This window comes from Zosterops lateralis (assembly GCF_965231275.1).
Source record: "Zosterops lateralis genome assembly, chromosome: 8".
Classification (NCBI taxonomy): Eukaryota; Metazoa; Chordata; class Aves; order Passeriformes; family Zosteropidae; genus Zosterops; species Zosterops lateralis.
The window spans coordinates 11,356,814-11,378,052 of record NC_139768.1 but is presented as its reverse complement, the minus strand read 5'-3'; the positions used below and the strand labels follow the sequence as shown (position 1 = coordinate 11,378,052).

Genomic DNA, 21,239 nt, shown 5'->3' with positions numbered 1-21,239 from the left:
AACCTAATAACCACAGAGGTTACCCTTCAACTGAAGGGTTTTGTGCAGTAACTACCTATTTGAAACAAGATTGGTAGAGTCATAATTACCTCAGGATACTAATAGGATGAATAATTCTTTAACACTGTCTTGAAAGCAGCTCTTTCGAGTAATGGTCAGAGTGCCTTAAATGTACATGGGGTGAAGATAATGGATTCTTTCTAGCAATGTTTGAGTAGTTTTCATTTTAGTGTTTAAACTCCAAAGAGGCTGCTCAGAGCCTTGGCAAAGGTTAGATCATTTCAGCTCTGTGATAGCCAGTAGCTTACACGTGAAAGAGGAGGTGTAAGGTTTCTGCTGGGTTCAGGGTGTAACTTTGAAAATAAATGGTCCCATGCAAGTGCTGCCATTGCCAAAGTGATTAAGGTTAAGTCAGAAAGGATTTCTCTTTCTCAGGGTGGATCTTGAAGCCAAGTTTCCCAGCTTCCAGGTGCATGCTTGAACCATGATACTGGTTACTGTTTTCTACTGGGTCTACCCTGTATCCCTTGCTCTTCCTCATGAAAAGAGGGAGCATTCCTGTTTCAAACAAAGACAAACATCTTCTTTCCAGGATTGAGGTGATCTTTTGTATTAATGCACTTTCTTGTTTAATAATCTTGTTTAATAATAAAATTATACAATACCACAACTGTTGGAAAAAGATTCTGATTATACTATACCTTTAAATAACTGCCAGCCCAATAAACTGAGCAATAATATGAAGAATGGAAAACATTTAGAGATCACAAAATGTATCCAGAGAAAGGAAGTGCTTTCATTAGTGTTATAGTCAAGAGAAGAGAATAGGCTGGAAGCAAACTCTGTCCTCTGTTAGCAGAGTGTAGTTATTGCAGAATTGAAGATGCATCAATTGAAAAAGTATTACAGATCCATAAGGTTGCCAGAAAACATGAAGTGTACTATTAGGATGCAAAAGGCAATGGAGTGACATGTAGTGTGCAGAAGGACCCCTTTCCCTGACTCCAGATGCAACAGAAGGGGGTTTTTGTACCCATGGAATCTAAATGTTGTTGAACGAGTCAGGTAAGGCTTCTGGTTTGTGTGTTAAGGATACTTCTGCATCAGGTCAATAATTTCATTGTACACGTGCAAAGGTGCATCCAATCCCCAGATGAAATCCAGGTGTGCCCATTCAGGAATCTTCTTGTGATAGATAAGCTTCTTAATTTTAGACAATAAAATGGCTGCATCCTTGGGATCTGCGAGCAGGTCTTGTCCCCCAGTCCATACTGCAGTTGGTACAGTCATCTCTTCCACATTGTAGAGAGGAGGAATAATCTGGAAAACAATGCAGGAATGAATGTCCAGGAGAGCACAGCAACTTTAAACATTCATTTGGGGCTTTCTTCTCTCACTGATTGAAGTAGAGGCATCTAAACCAAAGATGAAGTTCCTTTATTTGCCTTTTCTGTTTGTGCTCACAGGGATTACTCAATAACAGTTAATGGGAATTACTTTGATAGCACAGCCAAACATAAAACATCTCCTGAGTTGGCAAAGAGTTATTGTTGGGTCTTTGCCCTCTCAAATGGGAATCTTGAGGCAGGAGCCTGAAACTAGATAGAGATGTCAGCATGCCTCTGTATAAACCCTCATCATGGTCCTTTTGAAGTCCTGCTCAGTCCCAGAAGACATGGGCTAGATGAACAACATGTGACAAAGATGAAAAGGATTATGGAATGGCTTCTGTAGGAGGAGAGGGAAAGCAGCTTAGGACTGCTCCTGTTTGGAAAATAGACGTCAGAGCAAAGGCAGGAGACAGGTTTATACAACTGCAAATGGTATGAAGAAAGAGCACTGGAAGTAATAATCCCAAACACAAAACCTAGAAGGCATTCTGTGACTTTCCAGGAGCAAGTAAATTCAAGGCAAACCAAAGGAAGCTGTATTTCATGCAAGTCATCATTAAAACATGTAACTTGTAATGACATGCTGCTGTAGAGACCTAAAGGATGAGAGGGTCAAGGATGGGATTAGAGTCTTGAATGGAAAAGGTGTTCCTCAGGGTCTGCTTGAGGGCAAAGTCCTTTTGTCTCAGGCTGCCAGGATCTAGGGGTAACGGTTTGTTTTCCAGTTTTCCTATTCCTAATGTTGTCATCTGTTTCAGTTACACTAGTAGGCAAGATATTTTTGTTATTTTCTGTGCAGTCTTATTTTTCAAGATTAATTTTCTATTTTTTCTGCCCTTATTTCCTCTTATTCCTATTGATAATTTAATTGAAAAGTTTTTCTCTTCCTCTCTCTCTCTCTCGTTCTTTTAAAATGTATGAATTTATTACTGTCACTAGTGCTTGCATGCATTCTCTGTTGACTCTCAAACTGAAAAGCAATAATATTTTCATTTACTTATGTTCTGAAAATGTCTCTCCTACTACATCCTTGCTCTCTTCCTGCGTGTTTCTGTGCTGTCCAAGGTTGCTTCACCAAAACATACCTGTTGGTATTTTTCCATATTCTTTGAACTGCCCCAGTCATAAGCTTGGAACTTCCCTGAGCGGGCCTCCTAAGAGGATGAACAAGAGAAGAGTAGTTATAAACCATAATTTGGGAAGTTTGTGTGTTCTTTCCCTGATGAGTCTCTGATTCCATTCTAAAGCCCCAACAGAAGTCCTTCTAAGAGCTATGGAAGAGCCAAAAGTAAATTAATCAAAAGTGTCAAAAAGTGAAAAGGAACCAAATGTTTTTGCTTTAATGAAAGAAGTTCTGATCTTCTGCAGACAGACCCAAGAATGTCCTCGCAGGCAATTGGTTCAAGGTTGTAAAATTGCTGTTAACAACTTCTGTCAGCAAGTTCATCTCAGTGCTACTGCCTTGCCCTATTCTTATAGTCGTGTTGCCAGCACTAATCTCTCTGAGTGGCTCCACCTTATGCTTTCTCTTCCCACTCTATTTTGATTACAGAAATTGCCATTTTTAGTTCTTCTCCTTCTTGGCTTTACCTACAGCATGGATTGTTACTACTCCAAGAGACACTCTCACCAAAATCTTAGTTTTGAAATTCAGTTATCTCCTTTAGTTGTAATAATAATAACAACAACAAAGACTTAGGAGTATTACTTCTGCATGTTTGTGCTTGTAGTCCATGCTTAGATGCTGAATTACATCTGAATCAATTTGCAGAACTCCCTCCACTTTGCTTTTGTAATCCTTTTTTGTACAGGTCTAGGTAATGGTTACAAATGCAACTTATTCTAACCTACTATATAATGCAAATTTACAGCTAAAAGTATAATTTTATTTTGAGTTAGGGTCTGTGCAGAAGTCACCCAAACATATCTGTGTGTTTGCTTTGCTGAAAAGGGCACAAACACTCCTGCAAAATCTGTGTGCTCGCAGCTTCTTCCTGCCCTGCTCCAGAGCCCGTGGTGCTGCCAGGAAACCTGCCTGGCTGCAGAGCCTCCTGCAAGGACCTCTTTGGATCCTCAGAGTGGGAGCCCAAAGACAGAAAGGCATCTCCCATCAACACTGCTGCTGAAGAGGTACTATGGCAGTACCTTGTTGGTAAGGGATATAAACATTCTACTAAATAAAATGCTTATTATTTATGGTTCTATCGCTGTCCAGACACTGACAGCCTTGAAAGTGAGAGAAAAACTACAAGAGTTGCAATAGTAAAATGTGACAATTTATGTGGCAGCCTCAATCCTGCTCATTTCTTGACACTACGATGGAAACACAACTAATTTCTTAAGGCAAACTCCCTAAAGGACTGTGGACATAATTTATAAAAGGTACTGGATACACAATAAGAAGAGTGATGACCTACAGTTGGACACCTGCACACATGGCTTCCAGCCTATGTATTTTTACTCAAATGCAGCTCTTCATTGTTGGCTTCAGATGCACCTATATCATAGGGCATTTCTATCCTGCTGGCAAAAGAAGGAGAAATGAAAAACAGTGTTCTGAACTCAGGTTTCAGTTGCAACCCACAAGTTGCATGTGTTTCCAAGGGGTTGGCAATGGATTCACAGCTGGTTATATCTGTACCTCTCTATTCAGCTTGAGGTGAGTACCCATTTTGTCTTTTAGTAGTTTGCTCATACCTGACTCCAGTGGATTATGTTCTGCACAGAAGTTCCAGCAGAGGTTTGGGCAATATACACATTGATTCGGTTCTGAAAGAGAATATTCAGTGAGCATTCTCTTCTTCCCTTCTATGCAGATGTACATCAAAACATATGCCACAGCAGTGTCACGTATCAATAAGACCAACAGAATTTGGAGTGGCATGATTGGAGATTCCCTCAGACTTACTTCACATGTGATAGTGTGTCAGATTAGGAGTAGGACTGAAAGAGCAAATCTAAAAGAATCTACGGGTGAGAAGGAATGAAGAAAGCCAGCAATTTAGATGCCAATCTGTGTGGTGTTTTTCAAAATTCTGTATCAGATTCTGTGTGAGAGAGGTCACTGTTGGACAGAACAGCAAAGGGAAATGCAGTTTCCTGATGAATGCATAAACATTTGAAACAAAACAGACCTTAGCACTGCAGGGATTTCTTAAGAAGCTGCTATGTGATCCTTCCTCAGTGAACACTTTCTGAGGCATTTTTTGAAAAATGCTGGAGCAAAATTTTGACTCCCAGGTGATCTGACCTCCAGCTGGACACAATATGAGGCGCCCAGGTATGTCCTAATACTCTCCTACCCTGATGATCCAAAGCTTGGAAAATGAGGACAAAGAGTGTGCTTGCTCCTTTCTGTGTTGCAAAGAGAAAACATGAAGCAGGTAGGCTTTTTATTTCTTCTTTTTCACTGTGCTGGCATGTGAAGTATCTCTGATGAGACCAGTAGCCACAGTATGGCCCATAATATGGTGCCTTGGGTGAGGTCTGTCAGAAGGCAAATGAAGAATTCTGGGGGGCTCTGAGCAGCTGTCAGCTGTAGAACTGTGCCAAGTGCTCTTGTGAGGGGAGAGGCAGTGGCTCCCTGCTAGAGACAGGGCAATCAGCAGAGACTGCTGTCCAGTAGTGGGGACTGCTCCCTGCAGTGTGATACTAATAGAAATTCAGGATTCACTTTAAAGGATAGAAGGTGAATTTGGGGAGCATAAGCTTTATCTTCCAGTACAGCTGGTAAAAGTTATACGTACCGCATCAATGTTTTTCAGGTTACAGCCACCCAGATTGAAGAAGACACTTCTACAAAGCTTGGCAAAAGCTCGGTGGCTGCAGACAGGGGCTATTATCTTTGTTAGACACTCAGTGTGGGGAAGGAATTCTCTGTTGCCAAGCATACCCTGTGAAATACAAAGGTAACATTGATTACCAATGTAAACACTTCTCCAGCAATATCAGTGGTTATTACTCGCCTTTTCCCTATTTCTTAGATGATGTTCCCACAAACAAGTGAGAAATTACTTGGTTTTCCATTGCATCAGCCTGCTTGGGCATTACTCAATCTGGGTTGCATCACTTGTAATGAAGAGATATGTTAAATGTTAACTCCAATTCACAGTTTAAGCGTTTGTGTCTGTTGTGGCTTTGCCTGGAAGAATCTTGGAAATCTTTGAGGATCTGCATCTTTGTGCCCTTCTGGGTGACCTGTCCCCATGCTGTGCTGTTGCCTCAGACTGAAAACTTTTCTTATTGCCCTGTCTGAACTTTCGAAGGCCTCACCACAAGGTAAACCTGCCCACGAGCAAATAGAGTTTCACAAGGCCCTATACTTTCTATTTATCCATTTTAAGAGCTGAACAAACAAGTATATGGTTAAAGAGTGGAAACCAAGATACCACACACCCTGAGCATTTTCTCAGGAAGGTAGAGGAGTTTTGTTGCTGGCCCTTTAGCATACTTAATAGCAGTGACAGGTGCCAATGCAAAGTAGAGTTTGATTTTTTGAGCCAGCTCCGGCATTGTTGAAAATGCAATGAAACCTGAAAAAAAAAAAAAAAGAGGAGTTAACCCCCCGTGATTTTCACATTAGATTGTTTTTAGTATTAATATATGATATTCTGCACTGTCAATTTATAAGCAACCTTGTTACTTGTTCAGAGACTATGATACAGCCTATATTTATATGAAATCCCTCTTCTCCATAAGTTACCAGCTTGTAGGGATTTTTCCCTATTCAGAGAAACTTCTTTCTATATTTTGCAGCTTTCTTCCAGACGTGATTAAACATAGATGCACACTTCTGATGTACATTCATGTATTTCTTATACTATTGGGAGGAAAAGTCATTTTTCTTCTGGTCAGTCCAATTTTTTATTTTCTTTTTTCCTGTGTACATCTGGTCCAAACTGGCCAACTTCTCTCTCCGTATTCTCATTTTCCTGTTTTTATTATGGTGAATTGACCAGCTGCTGTTGGGCACACACTTGCATCTTGGATAGAAACATGGCCCACACACAACAATTTCCAGTAAAATTTTTAGTTTACACATTTCCAGCAGCAGTGCATTTGATCCATTATGCTTAATTACTTTTATAATAAATTTTAAATGCCTACATGTTGAAAATTCCTTATCCTAACACAGTATTTTATAACTACAAAGAGTTGATGAAAACTTCAGGTACATTCACTTACTCAGTATTTAAATCACATTTTACTCCTGTTTTCTGGAAGAATTCCTCTCTTGTGTGTAACTTACCAATAGTAGTACCTTGTGAATAGCCAATATAGTACAACTTTTCCTGTCCTGTTTTCTCCAAAATGAAATTTATCGCTGCTGGAAGATCAAACTTTGCCATCTCATCAAAACTGCAGGCAGGAGATTGAAAGAGAGACATGCATAAATTAAAAACCAGACTTTAAATTGAATTCACATTTTTATTAATAGCTTGTCAGCAAAGAAACAGTCTGCCTGATTTAGTGAACCATTCAATTGTTCTAAGTTCTTTGTTTTTCTGGCACTGGATATGGAAGATACTACTCAAGATATTTTGGGTTATTGTATTACACAGACTAGTGTTTCTAAGTAGGTTCCAAAACTGGCTCCTGGGTTGAGGAATGGCTTGGAGATGGCCTGTGCAGGTTCCTGTGAGTGGTTCTGCTTCATTGCCTCTAGTTTGAAGAACCTGTTCAAGCAGTAATTCAGGTTGTCTCCATTACTATTACAGTTCACATGCTTTATAGGGGCACCTCAACAAAAGCAAATGTAAAGATTGCTTATTAAAAAGTAACATATGTAAACCCTGATTTAGCCAGCTGAAATAAATATGCAAGGATGGGAAATGGATATCCCCTTCAGTGATTCTGTCTACCTAAAAGCCCAGAATTCATCTTGGTCAATGGAATATTTTTGATGTTTTCTTGACCAGCGATTTCCTCTGCTATTTCCCATCCAAACGTCAAATCCAGCATCAGCTAATAGGAAGCCCAAGCTGTTGTTGGGCAGGTTTGTGACCCAGTTACTAGCATCTCCCAATAATCCATGCTGGAGAAACACAACAGGTCTTGAAGCTGAAAAATAAAGCAAAACCGAAATAGTTTATAATTGTTTTTATCTTTTAATTTCCTGGTTGTTCAGAGACTCTTATTGTCTCATGTTCAATACTGGGATTTTTTCCTGAATCAACAAATTAAAAAATACAAAAAATACCAAACCAACAAAACCCCTCTTTCTGTTAGAGACAGCTGCTAAGGTTCTGAAAGAATTTATGGAAAGACCTGTCGGATATCAGAGCAAACTAACTTGGCACTCTCTGGTCATTATTTGTACAGCTCAGACACATCATCTTGAGACTCTCAATGCTGATGCAGAGATGAAGGTGTGGGATTGTTTTCAGAGGTTTCCTTTACCCAAAATATGAATCGGACTTTTATACTAACCAGGTGTAAGCAAAAGCAAAGAAAAATTAGAAGCTGAGAGAGCTTCTGCAAATCAGGCTGATTAGGCAACCTTTATGCTTTATTTAATTTTTTTAAAGTTCTACTCATCAACTCTTACTAGGAAGCATAAGCTTCATATTATGGTGGATTTTTATTATAAATAGGTGTGCTTGACATTAATTCCATAGATCTTGCAGGTTGTTCAGGGCAGCCAGAACTCTCCACTAAAATTTCACTCATATATACAAGCTTTGGTGAATACTTCAAAAATACAAGTTATCTCTTTTGAGACTATGCCCTATCTAGGCTGGTGTTTTGTCATATTAAATAACTGTACCTGAGCTTCCTTGATTCTGAATACCATAAGGGATTCTGTTAAGGGTAATGGTATAACCATCTTCTGTCATCACTTCATACTCCTCGCTGGGGTACCCTTTGTAAGTGATGAGCTCATTCTAGGAGAGAAGGTACAAAGGCCTTTGTTTGCACAAGTCCAGTGCTTATATTATAAGGTAGTCACAATGAAGATATGTTAGAAAGCAGGTACAGCTGGGGATTTAACCTACATACATTAAGCATCTGAATGTATGTAACCCTAAAGCAATAACAAATATTCTTTTTTCTTTATATTATATCTACAAGTTTACTACCCAGTTAAAATATGTCATATAAAAACCTGTATTACACTCCTGCCACACAATCATCACAAGCCCTTGCATTCTGGTGATATAAGAATCCCTATAAGCTCATAGCAGGACTTTATGAGCTGAGATGAGGCATGTGGCTGACACAAGGAGCTGTCTGGAATCAACGCTTCTGATTTGCTTTGATACAGCCTGGAACCAGCTTATTTAAACTACCTTCAGAGAAATCCAGACAGCTTCACAACTATGCTTTGGTGAACAGCATAGATGCAGCAAGCACTGACTGACTACATTGTGGAAAAAAAAAATCAGTCATTTGCATAGTGGCAAGGAAAATCACTAGCATAGCCCATCTTAAGCTCAGAAGTAAATATTACTTTTGACCTGTAACATTCCATCTGTTTTGTTACAAAAGAGGATTGGGTTTTATAACTTGTACTCAGAAAATTACTCAATGTATTTTGACATGAAGGATGGAACTTCCAAGATTTAAAAAAACGAGAAAAGACCTGAGCAAGCTTGCTTGGAAAGAGGTGTTTTTCTGGAAAGCTGGACATTTCTGGTCTCTGCTGGTCACCACTAGTTGTTTATAGGCTTCATTGCTGATGAAATGCTGACATTCCAGATAGTCATTCTTTCAGACAGGCAGATAGTGCCACCAATAGCAAGCTGGTAACTGATATTTAAAAGGAAATTAAGTCTGGAGATATTTACTATTTGCTTTAATTTCTGTCAGAGAGATGATGGACTGTTACACATGCAGGTAGAAGAGAATAGAAGAGAAAACAGTAGTATGTGCAATGACTCGAGAGGACAGGTTAAATAAAGGCAGCCTATCTATCCTGTTATTTCTAACTCTTAGAAACCCCTCTGCTCTAAGTCATGCACAGTATCCACCCTCAGGTCACTCCATCAACCAACTTACAATACTCATAAAGGCTTCAGGATCCACAGCTCTCTTCATTCTTCTCAGTTCTTCGGAATAAGTAACTCCCTGAAACAAATATGTCACAGCAACAAACAGCCATATCTTCTCCCTGCAAAATCCAATATAATAATCTGTCACTAGTTCTTTTCTGCCCTTGCAATTCAGACAGGTTCTGTACTTTTCTGATGAGGCAAGTGCTGTTTAATAATGTACAGGGCCAGCCTGCTACTCCCTACTTGTTAATTAAGTGGAACAAAACTAACTTCAGACACCTCTCTGAGGGTGTTGGGCAGCAACCTGGGCTCTCTGCTAAGGTTTGGGCTAGGATGTTCCTCTTGATCAAGGCAGAAGTATCAATGAATCCAAGAAAAGGAGCCAAGCTTCTGGAGAAATGAATTTCACCCATTTGTCTAAGAAGTAGGTCACTTGCATTCCCACACCATGCATTTGATCTGTAGGTGAATTTGGAAACATTTCTGGCCAACTCTGTCAAACACAGAGTTATTGGGTAACTTGTAAGTAAATTAATCACCGTCACAGTGAAGCTTCCAAAGTTGAGATAACCAAATTGTGGGATGGATAGTTAGTGGGAAAAAGTAAAAACAATTGCAAGTAAAAAAAATTTTGAATATTTATAATTTAATTAAAAACTTTGGAACCTAAATAAAGCAGTTCTTTATAGTTGCAAAATTTATACAAACCTGCCTAAGGAAAAAATTTATCCACTCCATGGGATGAGGATGAATAAAGGAAAAGAACACTTTGCTAAATTTAATGCTAGGTAGGGACTGAGTGCAGGCACATCCAGTTTTGTTAAGCAAGAAAAGGAACAATTAAAACCTGGGAGGTAGCTGTCCTGCTTAGATGCACACATAGCAGCTCCACTGTCTGTGAAGACCTACATACTCTTGGCTCAAAGAAAATGCAGTGTATGTATTAGCATCGTCTCTACACTTTATAACTCCCCAGAGGCCACACCTAAACTTGTCCCAGTGATTGATCTTTCAGTCAGATTGATTCAGCCAAAAAATCTATTGCATTTATTGTTTCCCTAACCACAAAAACTTTTGAACTATTTTCCCCTCAAGTAATATGAATAGAATTTTTTTTTCTTCTCACAGAACAACAATTTATACACTGACTTCCTAGCCCTAGCCCTACGTTTTGGTACAAGCTGTGTGTGGGAAATATTTAGCTCCTTTTGTAGAAAAAGAGACATTTAGAAACTTTTGTTTTACTGAGCTAGCATCCTTTTTTTGGTTAAAATCATCATTTTCTGATTCTCCTACTTGCCATCTTCCCATACCTCTTCAGATATCCCAGAGTTGCCTAATTTCAGGCTAGATGAGCCAGGCCTGAATTTCTTTAGTCAAAAAGAATCTTGCAAGAAATAGCCATTCTTTCACCTGCTTACAAGCAAAACAACACAACGAATACTTTTGTTCCCAAACAATAAAGCAGCTCCTCAAGCTCAGGTTTCATACCATCTTTTGCAGCTCCCATGAAGCCTCCATCAGTTTTGGATCATAAATAAATCAAAGCATTACTGACCTTGTGTCCCAAGTCATGTGTTTGGCCGAGCAGCTGTGGCTGCAGAAGAATGAAAACTCAGTTCCTGGCTGTTTGGAAGCAGTGCTGGCAGTGAGAGGATGGTCAGGCACTGTTTTTTCCCCCAATCATGCAGCAACTTGACAATAAGCCTCTGTTTCTTTCCCCCTACTCATTCCTTCACTTCAGCTTTTCCCTGATGCAGCACCAGAGAGGGGTGACTCCTTTTATTCTCAAACCTCATGCTTTTCAGCCCCTTAAACACCACAGCTCTTCTACTATCACAGATGGCTGGATTTTTAAGGAGAATACCAGCCTCTGTAGAGTGGCAGAGCAGGATTAGGAATTTTGAAAACAAATATAATCGTAGATATACCTTATCATACCTAATGAAATTGTCAACAGACCTGCAACAATTTTCTCTTTTACTAACAACCTACCAATTCCAGCCTCTCATGTTATCTGGAAAGGAAGGATGGAACCCTGATACCTCTACAGATGTTACTGCACATATTTTTCTTTTATTTTTTTTAATGTTTTTTGTTGCCGTTCCATAATTCTACCCTATTGCAGAGTGGTTTCAGGAGATTTTCTCCATTTATATTTCACCTCTTAAATGGCCATAAAATTTAATGGATATTCCCTAAATTAATAGTGATGAAAATAGAAGGCTTTTCTGGAATCTGTATGGACTAAGAAAACATTGCTGAGATGGGCACACGTGTCAGTGGTGTCAAACATACTCTGAGTGGGTCAGAATTGTTCAGCAGTAGAAATTAGGTCAGCCTGAATAGAGTCCAGACAGGTCCTATTCAAGGCATTCAGGACAGTCACCTTTTTAAGTCTCTTCTTTTTGTGGAGGACAAGCCCATTGCAGCCGTGTTCCACCATGAGTGGTGTCCTCACCACAGCAAGACAAGCTTTGCAGAAGTATCAGTGAGGATCTTCTGGGATTTTTGTCACTTGTGTATAAAGCTGGTGGGTTTTTCATTCTGCATGTTGTTACAGGCATTTTTGAGTCTTGAAACTAATTATTCTTTCTTGTTTGGTTCCCAGTTTTTATTCCTTCAAATGTTCTGTCTAACAAATATTATTCGTCCATATAGAATAGATCACCTTAAACATTGAGATGAACATTCATCAAGGTTTTGAGCAGGATTTGATAGTTTTATTTATATTATAGCTTGCATGCTTTCTTCTTGCAGTTCTGCCTGTGGTTAGGATCAGAAATATTCAATATATCCTCAGAAGTTATTTTCTTTAATATTTATAGATCAGAAAGAAATATGAAAGAAAATCTCATGAGAAGACCTGTTCCTACAAGACTTGTTATCAGGCCTTCAAAGAGAAATAGAAACATCTGAGTTCAGTTTCTGGCAGTGAATTAGGAGAGGAAATGATTTTCAAAGATCTGGTTTAGAACATGGAGTGTTTTCAAATATTGATTCTACACAAGGGATGGGATGTTTTTTTGAACCTTCTCACTATTTCCTTCATATACTCCAAGTTCTTTCGTCTTTCCTGTAAGAAAAGCAGGTTTCCACTTTCTTAGTCTCAGTGTCTTTTGAAGCTCGACAAGGATTTCATGAGTGAACTATTTAAATGTGTACTTGCCTTTGAGTGTCTCATGCTATTCTAAGTCATTAAGATGTGCTATTAACACACTGTGAACAAAGCCAGCTTCATTCTTTAGTGCAAAACAATGCTCCAATAAAAAAAATATTGCAATAAATAGCATAAGTATAAAGTCATTGCAGGCAGTCCGTGTTTGAAGTGAGTGTTTGAGATTGGTAAAGAAGGTGAACTGGGAGGAGTGTTGAGCAGATTTCTTTAAAAAAACAGACAGGCACACTCTGTTGTAGATTGTCAGGTTTCAGTGGAAGTTACTCACACTATAATCACGTGTGGAATTCACTGGAAATGCTTAAAGGTTGAGAAGTTGCTGTCAGAGTTGTGGCTGCATCTTTACAAGTGTGGTCATACATAAATGAACCTTAAACTGGCCAGTCTAGGTGCCCTTGTTTATGTAAGTGCGTTTATATAAACTGTTCACTACATGCTCAGTTTATGAAGCCCCAACTCTTTCCAGTGCTTTTTATGGATAAAACCCCTATCAATGTACAGAATATAATCTCCAGAATTTTCGTGTTTTCTGTAAACTCTTTGCTCTTCTCATTCCCTCCTGCTGCAGAAATTAGACCTGGCTCTAGAAATTACTTAGGAATGGAAGATATTTTTATACAGCTGAATATAGCAGTTCATCATGGATCAAATATGTCCTTTTGGCTTCTTCATGCAGCTAGTGAACGTAGTTATCAGAAATGTTTGGCTATTTTAGGTATGTTAAGGAGGGCCTTTAAGGGGAGGCATTATTGAGAACAGACTTGTTTTCGTGGAAGTTGCCATCCAGGAGTCTCCAAGGGAACACACAGCAGCAAAAACAGAAGGATCCCCTTGTGCATTCATATGGCTTTAAAAAACATTTCATCTCATAATGGTGTAAACAGTTGCTTCCTGAGAGTGAGAAAAACACTGAGAACTAAGCACAGGGTCTAATAGTGTGCTCTCCACTGAGGCCCTGGGATAATACCTGATTCCCAGCAGCATGCAGCAACTGCCCTCAGCCACCCAGCCCATGCTGTTGCCACAGCTGGAGTGCTGTTGGCTCCTAGCACAGGCACATTTTGAGGGTGAAGGCAGACCCTCCCTATTCAGTAAAAGACCCTACAGCTCCAAACAGCAAAGGTACTGCTCCCAGTGGAGTCCATACACACAGACAGAAGTGCAGAAGCATAAAGCACTAGCGAGAACATGCACTGCTTGGGTGAGAGATTCTTCTCAGCTCTGTCAGGCCTGCAAAAATATTTCTGGTGGTCATCATCAAGGTCAATGGACTTGTCTGGGGACCAGCAACTGGGCTGAGTGGCACAGTATTTGTAAGTCATGAGTGAGGTAGCTCTGCATTGGCGCTTAGATAATTATGAATCTTTCGTGTGACAAAGGTAAAGTAAGAAGTGTCAAAAGGAAGGGCTCATGGGGGACAGAGAGGGCTGCATGCCTGGCTGTGCTGCTCACACTGCTGATGCCTTGTCTGGAAATGTCCCAGGCAGCATTGCCCTCCTGCTCAAGTGCCAGTCACCTATAGAAGGGGAAGTTTGCACATCAAAAGATCGGCACCAGCCTGTCTATTCAGTTATCCAAGGGATAACTTGCGAAAAGAGCAATTATTCCCACAATGCTTTCTGGCTGATGCTGAAGTTTGTGACATGTATCCAAGCCAGGATTTCTTCACCTCTGAGGGTGGATGAAGAAGAAGTCTGTGTTGCAATTTATGAGCTTCACATTGTTCAAATTGTTTTGCCTGGCAATCTGAAGACAATTTATTTTAATAAATTCTGGTAATTTTGTAGTAATGTATAGAACAGTATCTTGTCACCTCCGTGATGACAAGGTATTAATTATATTGACTGTAAATAGAGAAGAAAGGAATTTACACATCTGCCTACATGTGAGGAAAGCTGAAAATTACATATGCTTGTCTTGCACTTGTTGCTAAATGAAACTGTGTGTGAATTGAAATCCTCTGGCAGAAGTGCTGGGACCAGTATGAGCAGTGTGCAGGCCTTGCCCTGTGTGCAGCACTCTCCTGCTCAGCGGGGGACACTGAGCACTGGTAAGTCACAGAAAACGTCTCTGGTCAGCTTTGTGCTGCCATCAGCAGGACCTACCAAGCTGTTTTTAGGGTCAAAGGGACTTTGGGCAGAGGGGCTTCAGTTTTTCTTAATCCTAAGAATTAAGGTAAATTGTTTGCACTGGAAAGAGGGACTGTGCTGGGGAGATTAGAGACAGCAGCACAAAACCTTTGTCCTTCATTCAAACTGGGATTTTTGCACACCTGTAACTGGGTTGAGTGGGAGCTGAGCATCCCAGAGTGGGCTGGCATCCCTGTCTCTCTTCTCATGAACACTTTTCTGCTTGCCTTCTTTCTGCTGGAAAACTCTCATCAAATATGAATTCCATTACTAATCATCTCCATCATGGTTTGCTCATTTCACACATTAAAATCAACTTCCCCCTAACTTCTGCTATGGCAGCAGGTTAGACAGTCATAGACCTGTCTTTCCAAATTGTAAAGCACTTATTTTTCATTTGTACCTTTATACATAGTAGGAATTTCTTTTTAAACAGCAAAGGTTTTGCTGACTCATAGATCTGATCCTTTTTCTTTAAAAAATTAAGATACAGTTACCAATACAAACTAATGGTTTGCTCTGAGCATCAACATTAATTGCCCCACATGAAATAATGTGTACATATTGTAAATGTAAACAATGAAAAATGAAGTATGCAGTAATTATAAAATTAAGATGATTACTTTGTGCTTAGGATGTAGAATACTGTTTTGATCTTTTGTAAGGGAAAAGGAACATGATCAAAGTATTTTAACCTTAGCTATAGAAACGCACTTTAAATAGCAAAGCTGCTTATCAAATATAGTCTGTGTTTCCAATGGAAGCTTTCCCTTATAAAGACAAAATTTGCCTGCTGACCCCAAAGTGATACTTTCCAAACCAAATGAAGAACCTACATGTTCTATTTTACTTATGTCAACAAAATGTTTCATACTCTTGCTACGTGAAGGAAGTTAACTTCTAAAATGTTAGTGCCAACACATAGTTCCACAACATTGCACAGAGGACAAATGAAACTTATGGACCTGTTTCAGGCTCTGCTCCACTGAATGGTGCACTAGACACCAAAAGTTTTCAGTAAACAAGGGAGTTTCCTTTCATTAAGACAAACAATAGCAGAAAAGGGCATAATTCTTACCATCCCAAAATAAAAGCATGTCTTTTTGATGATCAGGATGATCTCTTTGCTTGGGAAGCATTTTGTGAAGGGTCTTGAGGCAGGAAGATCCCTTTGCAGAGGGGTTTTGTTGCTGTTTCTCTGCCCTGGAGCAGATAGTAGTGGCCACCTAAATAATAGTCAGTTCCCAAGGTATGAGGACACTGTGTGCCCTCTGCTAGTGGGACTGTCAATCTGGAGGGGAGAGGTTCCGATATTAGAGGAGAACAGGTCTGAAAAGCTGGTAATTTGTATTTTCCTTTTGAAAACCAACAGGACAACTAGTCAGGTCTTCACTGTCTAAAGAGTTGTGGTGCAGTGATCCTCAGGCTGATTCTGGTCTGAGCTGGCAGCAGCCCTATAGAGCAGCACACAGGGCTACCACCTGAGACCTGGCCCTGGCAGCATCACTTTTAGGGTCTGTACCCCTTGCACTGTGCCCTGTCCCTCAGCTGGCAAGGCTGGGCTGACATCTCCCTGCTGCAGCAGTGCCCAGAAAAATCAAATCAGCACTGGTTGTATCCACAGTCTTGTTCAGGTCAACCTGACATCTTGAAATAAGTGTGTGGTGTCCGTGTCTAACAACTGGGACATTGGGCCACTCATCACTGTTATTGGATCTTCTCAAGTAATTCTGACCTCCAGGGCTTTTGTTTCTTTCCTGTGCTTCAGTTGGAACCTCCAATGAGGAGGATTTTGTGCACAGACTGTCTCTGCTACTTGTCTGAACAGCTTCTAAGCTGCAATCCTGCCAATATGAATGAATATTCGAATATGAATATGAAAATTGTGGCTGAATCCTCCCCTTTGTGCCCTAAGGCATGCCAGATTTTTTTTCATGTAAATCATTAATCATGTCCTAATTACAAATGGTACTGCAAGAGACTTTAGAAAATGGATTACTGGAGATAAAAATGCCCCATTTTTTTACCTTGAGAAAAAAGAAAATATCTGAAAGAAACATTTAAACATTTTAACAGGCAGGTAAATTCTTACAGTTAGCAATGCTGTAAAAAATTTAATTCAATCCTCTCAGAATTATTTTTTGTTTAATAAATCGTTCCTTAAGAACTAGATGAAGCTACCCTGGTTTCCTGTCAGTTTGTACCTTACAGTTGATTGCAGGCTCCAGTCAAATATTCAGGGTATCTATCTTGCTCTTCTTCTTCCTCTTCTAATTTCCTAATCATGCTGGAGTGTTTACTGATCAGGACATTTGCAATCCTTCTCTTCTAGTTAGTCAACTTTTTGTTATCAAACAACAAAGCCTTAATTATTTTGTGGAGGACTATGCTGAAAACCAGAGAACATGAGACAAACACCCAGACAGCAATCCCCTGAACATTATTCCTTTAGGAAGGCACCTGAACCATTCTCCCTTAAGCCTTTGAATAAAATCACTGTATGCTTCTACCCTCCTGCTGGATTGCTCATCTCCACATTTTAAAAATGGATTGTGCCATTGCAAAACAGAATTTTTTTTAGACTAGTATAATTTTCAAATAATGAAGACATGCACAAGTACTTTTAATAAATGAATTATTCTGATATTATGGACCCTCTGCAATCAGACTCACCCCTAAACTTACGGGCAATGTACAGTGCCAAATTTTGTTTCCACAGAGGGCATTGGATTAGGAGGCACCCTGAAGTTAGTGCCTCTGTTTTCTGCATGGCTGTGCATGGTTCACTTCTAACAAGTGAGGAACTGAAATTAGACCAGTTCAGAGAAAATGGATCCACCCAAAAACGGAGTTTCCAGTCTCCAAGGATCTTGGCCTGTATGTGGAAAGTATCATTGCCATTTTTTGTACTGTGAGTTCTCACCTGGCATGCTCAGCACCCTGGAAGTTCTTCCAGATGGTGCAGAAGTGAACCACATCTCCATATCAAGTTCTAGTAAGGGACATTGAGGAGGGGCATTGGGATGCTCTGTGGAAAGAGACAGCCTTGCCATCCCCACTGCAGGATTGCTAAAATCAGCAGATGTTCCAAATGATGCCTTCCCCACACGTGATGCCTTCCACACGCAATGCTGCCGCTGGCGCCAGGGAGGGGGAGCAGAGAGGGGCAGGTCAGCTCTGAGATGGCTCCTGTGACCACTGGTCTGTAATTTTCACTTGAGACTGCAGAGAATTACAGCCTTGGATTTTATTTATTAGAGAATCAAAGCCAGGGCTAGATAATTGCTTACGGCAAACTGACTTCTCTACGAGGTACACCAGCCGTCAGCTACCAGTGGGTAAAATCATAAATACAGGGTGTACATGCACACAGGGTGTGCTCATGCAATCCTCTGCTCACAAGGGCTACTTTGTCCCTCACATGGCAGTTCACCTCAGAGAGAATTTTGGTGAGCACATTTTTTGCAGAATCACAGAATTTCACTAAGCTCCCTGCTTTTTTTCTTTTTCTTCAATCCTTGGTCACTGTTACCTGTGGGACACTGGACAAAGGGTGGAAAGTAGCAAAAGAAAGGTTTACTCAACACACCAGTAATCAGATCCTGGATCCATCAGCAAGTAACCAGTGGGCTTTAGTACCATTTCAGATGCCTTTGAGAGCCTTGCCTGCCTCTGGGATTTGACTCAGACTTTGCATGTATTCATTTTGGCTGAACCAGTTTCTTGCTTGATCATATCTGGACTGTGTTTTATCTTAATCTGCTAAAGATTGCTTTATTTACAAAACTATAAGTAAATACGAAGACTGGATTTTCAGGTAAGCTTCACTTGGTTTATGCAAAGCAACAGCCAGAATTTCAGGTGTAGAAGAAATTTTCCATTTGTGATGACCGATAGGCACAAGTTGTTTAAAATCCTGAACATCAATGGTCTGCAAAATTTACACTGTATGTAACTGAACATTATAGGGGAAAAAAAAAATAAAAGAAGTGGTCATTTATGTGAGGAATTCTAAACACTTTCCCTTTCCCAGGTGATGCTGACTAGTCAGTTTTGTGCATTCAAAGCCACAAACAAACTCTCCAGGATCAGCAGGTGCTCCCCGATTTCAGGATTTTTCTCTGTGACAGAGGCATCCCTTTGAATAGAAACTGTGTCTGATATCCTCACGTAACTCCAGGAATAACAATCTTTATGGAAATGCCAACCAACCTTTCAATAAAATCTTAGTAAATTAATTAATTTATAACATCATTATCATTTATATTGTGGTTTTTCATAACTGTGACAAGCCTATTATTAGCATGATTATACCTGGTTTGATATTATCCTTGGACTTAAGTATACTTGATAGATAATCTCACAGTATTTTATCCAGTTCTTTGATATTGTGGAGATTAGAGGGTTTTTGTTTGTTTCTTTCTTTCTTTGTTTGTTTTTTATATTACTGATATATTTGGTTTTAGTATTTAGTCTGGTGGTGAGGCTACTTTACATCATCATGACTTTTCTAGCCATGGTATATTTTCTTACCTGCAACAGACTTTGTCTTGCAGAGATCTGTCCAACACAGGATGTATGTATAACCATGCTGCAGAGATCAGCTCTGTTAGCATGTGAACCCCAGGGTTTGCTGCCTTTGAAAAATCAAATGCACGATGCATCAGCTACTCAGTGTGCACACATGCAGTTGTCTGAGAAATCACAGTCAGAAACAGTGTTATTGCATGTAATTGGAGACCATCACCTTGATATTTCCCATCAAAGCAATGTGGATTTACCAAAGTGACACAAAATGTAAGAGCAGGCTCTTATTAGGCAATACACATTGTCTTGTTTATTAGTAATAGATAAGGGGTGGTCATTTAAGATTAACCTGGTAAATACAATCATAGCATGGAAAGGTGTGGTATCTCCCGGATGAGCTGAGGAAAAGCTGATTAGCTCCAGCAGTGGTGCTGCAAGGACCAGCCATTCCCACACACACCCTGGCTGCCACAGCTCATTGTCCCAAGCACTGACCTCCCTCTGCACAGGGAGGTGAGGCACACTGTCCTGCTGCTCCTGACACAAAACCACACAGCAATGCTGCAACAGCAGAGCACTGCACAGTGGTCAAGACATCTCAGAATCAAAAAGCTGATGGAAAAGTTACACAGGGCATCATGAATCCATGTTTGCTTATGTTTGCTGTATATTTGCATTTTTTGAGCCTGCCTTCTAGACTTTGAAGGGGAAAGAGACAGCAATTTTCTAATGTATGTGGCAATTTCAGCAAATGCAACTGCATGTTGTTATACTTCTGGTCAGGAGGAAGGAAAAAGAGATCTCCATTTTCCCTCTCCTGCTCTTCGTACACATCCATTTATGAGTGATTCATCCAGGGCAGAGTAAGTTTATAGACTTGTGAATCCAGAGGTCTGTAAAGTTTCTCATAAATACTTTGAATAAATCAGATTTAAACCATGATTAAATAGATCAAATGAAATATAAGCCACAGTATATTAAAACACAAATTCTACTTGGCTTCATTTCTTAGCAGCTGTTCTGCACAGGTATGGAGCCATGTACACACCTACTCATCTTCACAAGAAAGCTTTTCATAGATGTCCAGCTTTTCCTTAAAAGGATAGAACAAAGGGGCAAAATACTATTAATAAAATTATCTTTCATCTTAGAAACTACATCATTAAAATCATTGTAAAAAAGATGAATGTTTTCAGAAATATGATTTAACTTGTAATTTCTAATTACTTTAAGTGAAAGTGATTAAATATTATCATTGCTTGTTTTCTACTTGAGGTTAGCTTTGACCGAATTCCATTCAGCTTGTAATTTTGACTGTGCTTGACTGAGATGTAAAATCTTATTAGAAAAGAAAAAACACTTATCTGAATGGCTGATCTGAATGCCAGTAACATGTGGGTTACAATCCTATAGAAAAGGTTTAAGAAATTGCTCAGCTTGATTTTTCTTACACTTTTGTTTTTAATTGTTTTACAGAGTTAGCTGGTTGTAGAGCAGTTATTTCAATAATTACTTTCTCAATAAAAGCATTGAGTAACAAGGCTCAGCTTGTGCATGGAAGCTCTGTGAAGTCCAGAGTGGCTGCATGAGTATTTCACACGTGACACAAGAGTTTTCACAGGTATAAGCGAGCAGCAAGAAAGAAGAGAGTTTGCCCAGAATGGCACACAGGACATTGCTTAAGGGCAGAACCAGCACAGTGGCTGCATGAGCATTTCCATGGCAATATATTCCATGTGGTATTTTTTTACTTTACCTTGTCTGGTAGTTTGTCTCCCATGATCTCATGGTGCCCTGTCTAGATACACAGTGTTGATGGAGTAATTCATATCTGTGGCATCGTTTCAGGATGAGCAGTGCTGAAATCAATAGGTTTGGGGTATTCTTAATTGTAGCTGTGGGACATAAAGCAAAAAATATTTAGCCACTTTGTGCCAGCTTTTCTGTGGCTGAAAGTGCTATGTAAGTAGAAAACAAGACATGGAATTTTGATTTAGAAGGAATCCACTTGAATAAGGAA

At 39.7% G+C, this 21,239-nt stretch overlaps 1 protein-coding gene across 1 annotated transcript; it reads right to left on the bottom strand.

Annotated features, from left to right (window-relative positions):
- Positions 1-1,086: 1,086 nt before the first annotated feature.
- Positions 1,087-17,472, bottom strand: LOC310912421 (lipase member M-like; the record flags this gene model as incomplete). Its single annotated transcript, XM_083867004.1, has 10 exons — positions 1,087-1,320; positions 2,477-2,545; positions 4,089-4,160; positions 5,138-5,284; positions 5,787-5,923; positions 6,640-6,749; positions 7,253-7,451; positions 8,158-8,275; positions 9,390-9,501; positions 17,378-17,472. The coding sequence occupies 10 exons, from the start codon at positions 17,470-17,472 to the stop codon at positions 1,087-1,089; spliced, it is 1,293 nt and encodes a 430-aa protein (XP_083723130.1).
- Positions 17,473-21,239: the final 3,767 nt, after the last annotated feature.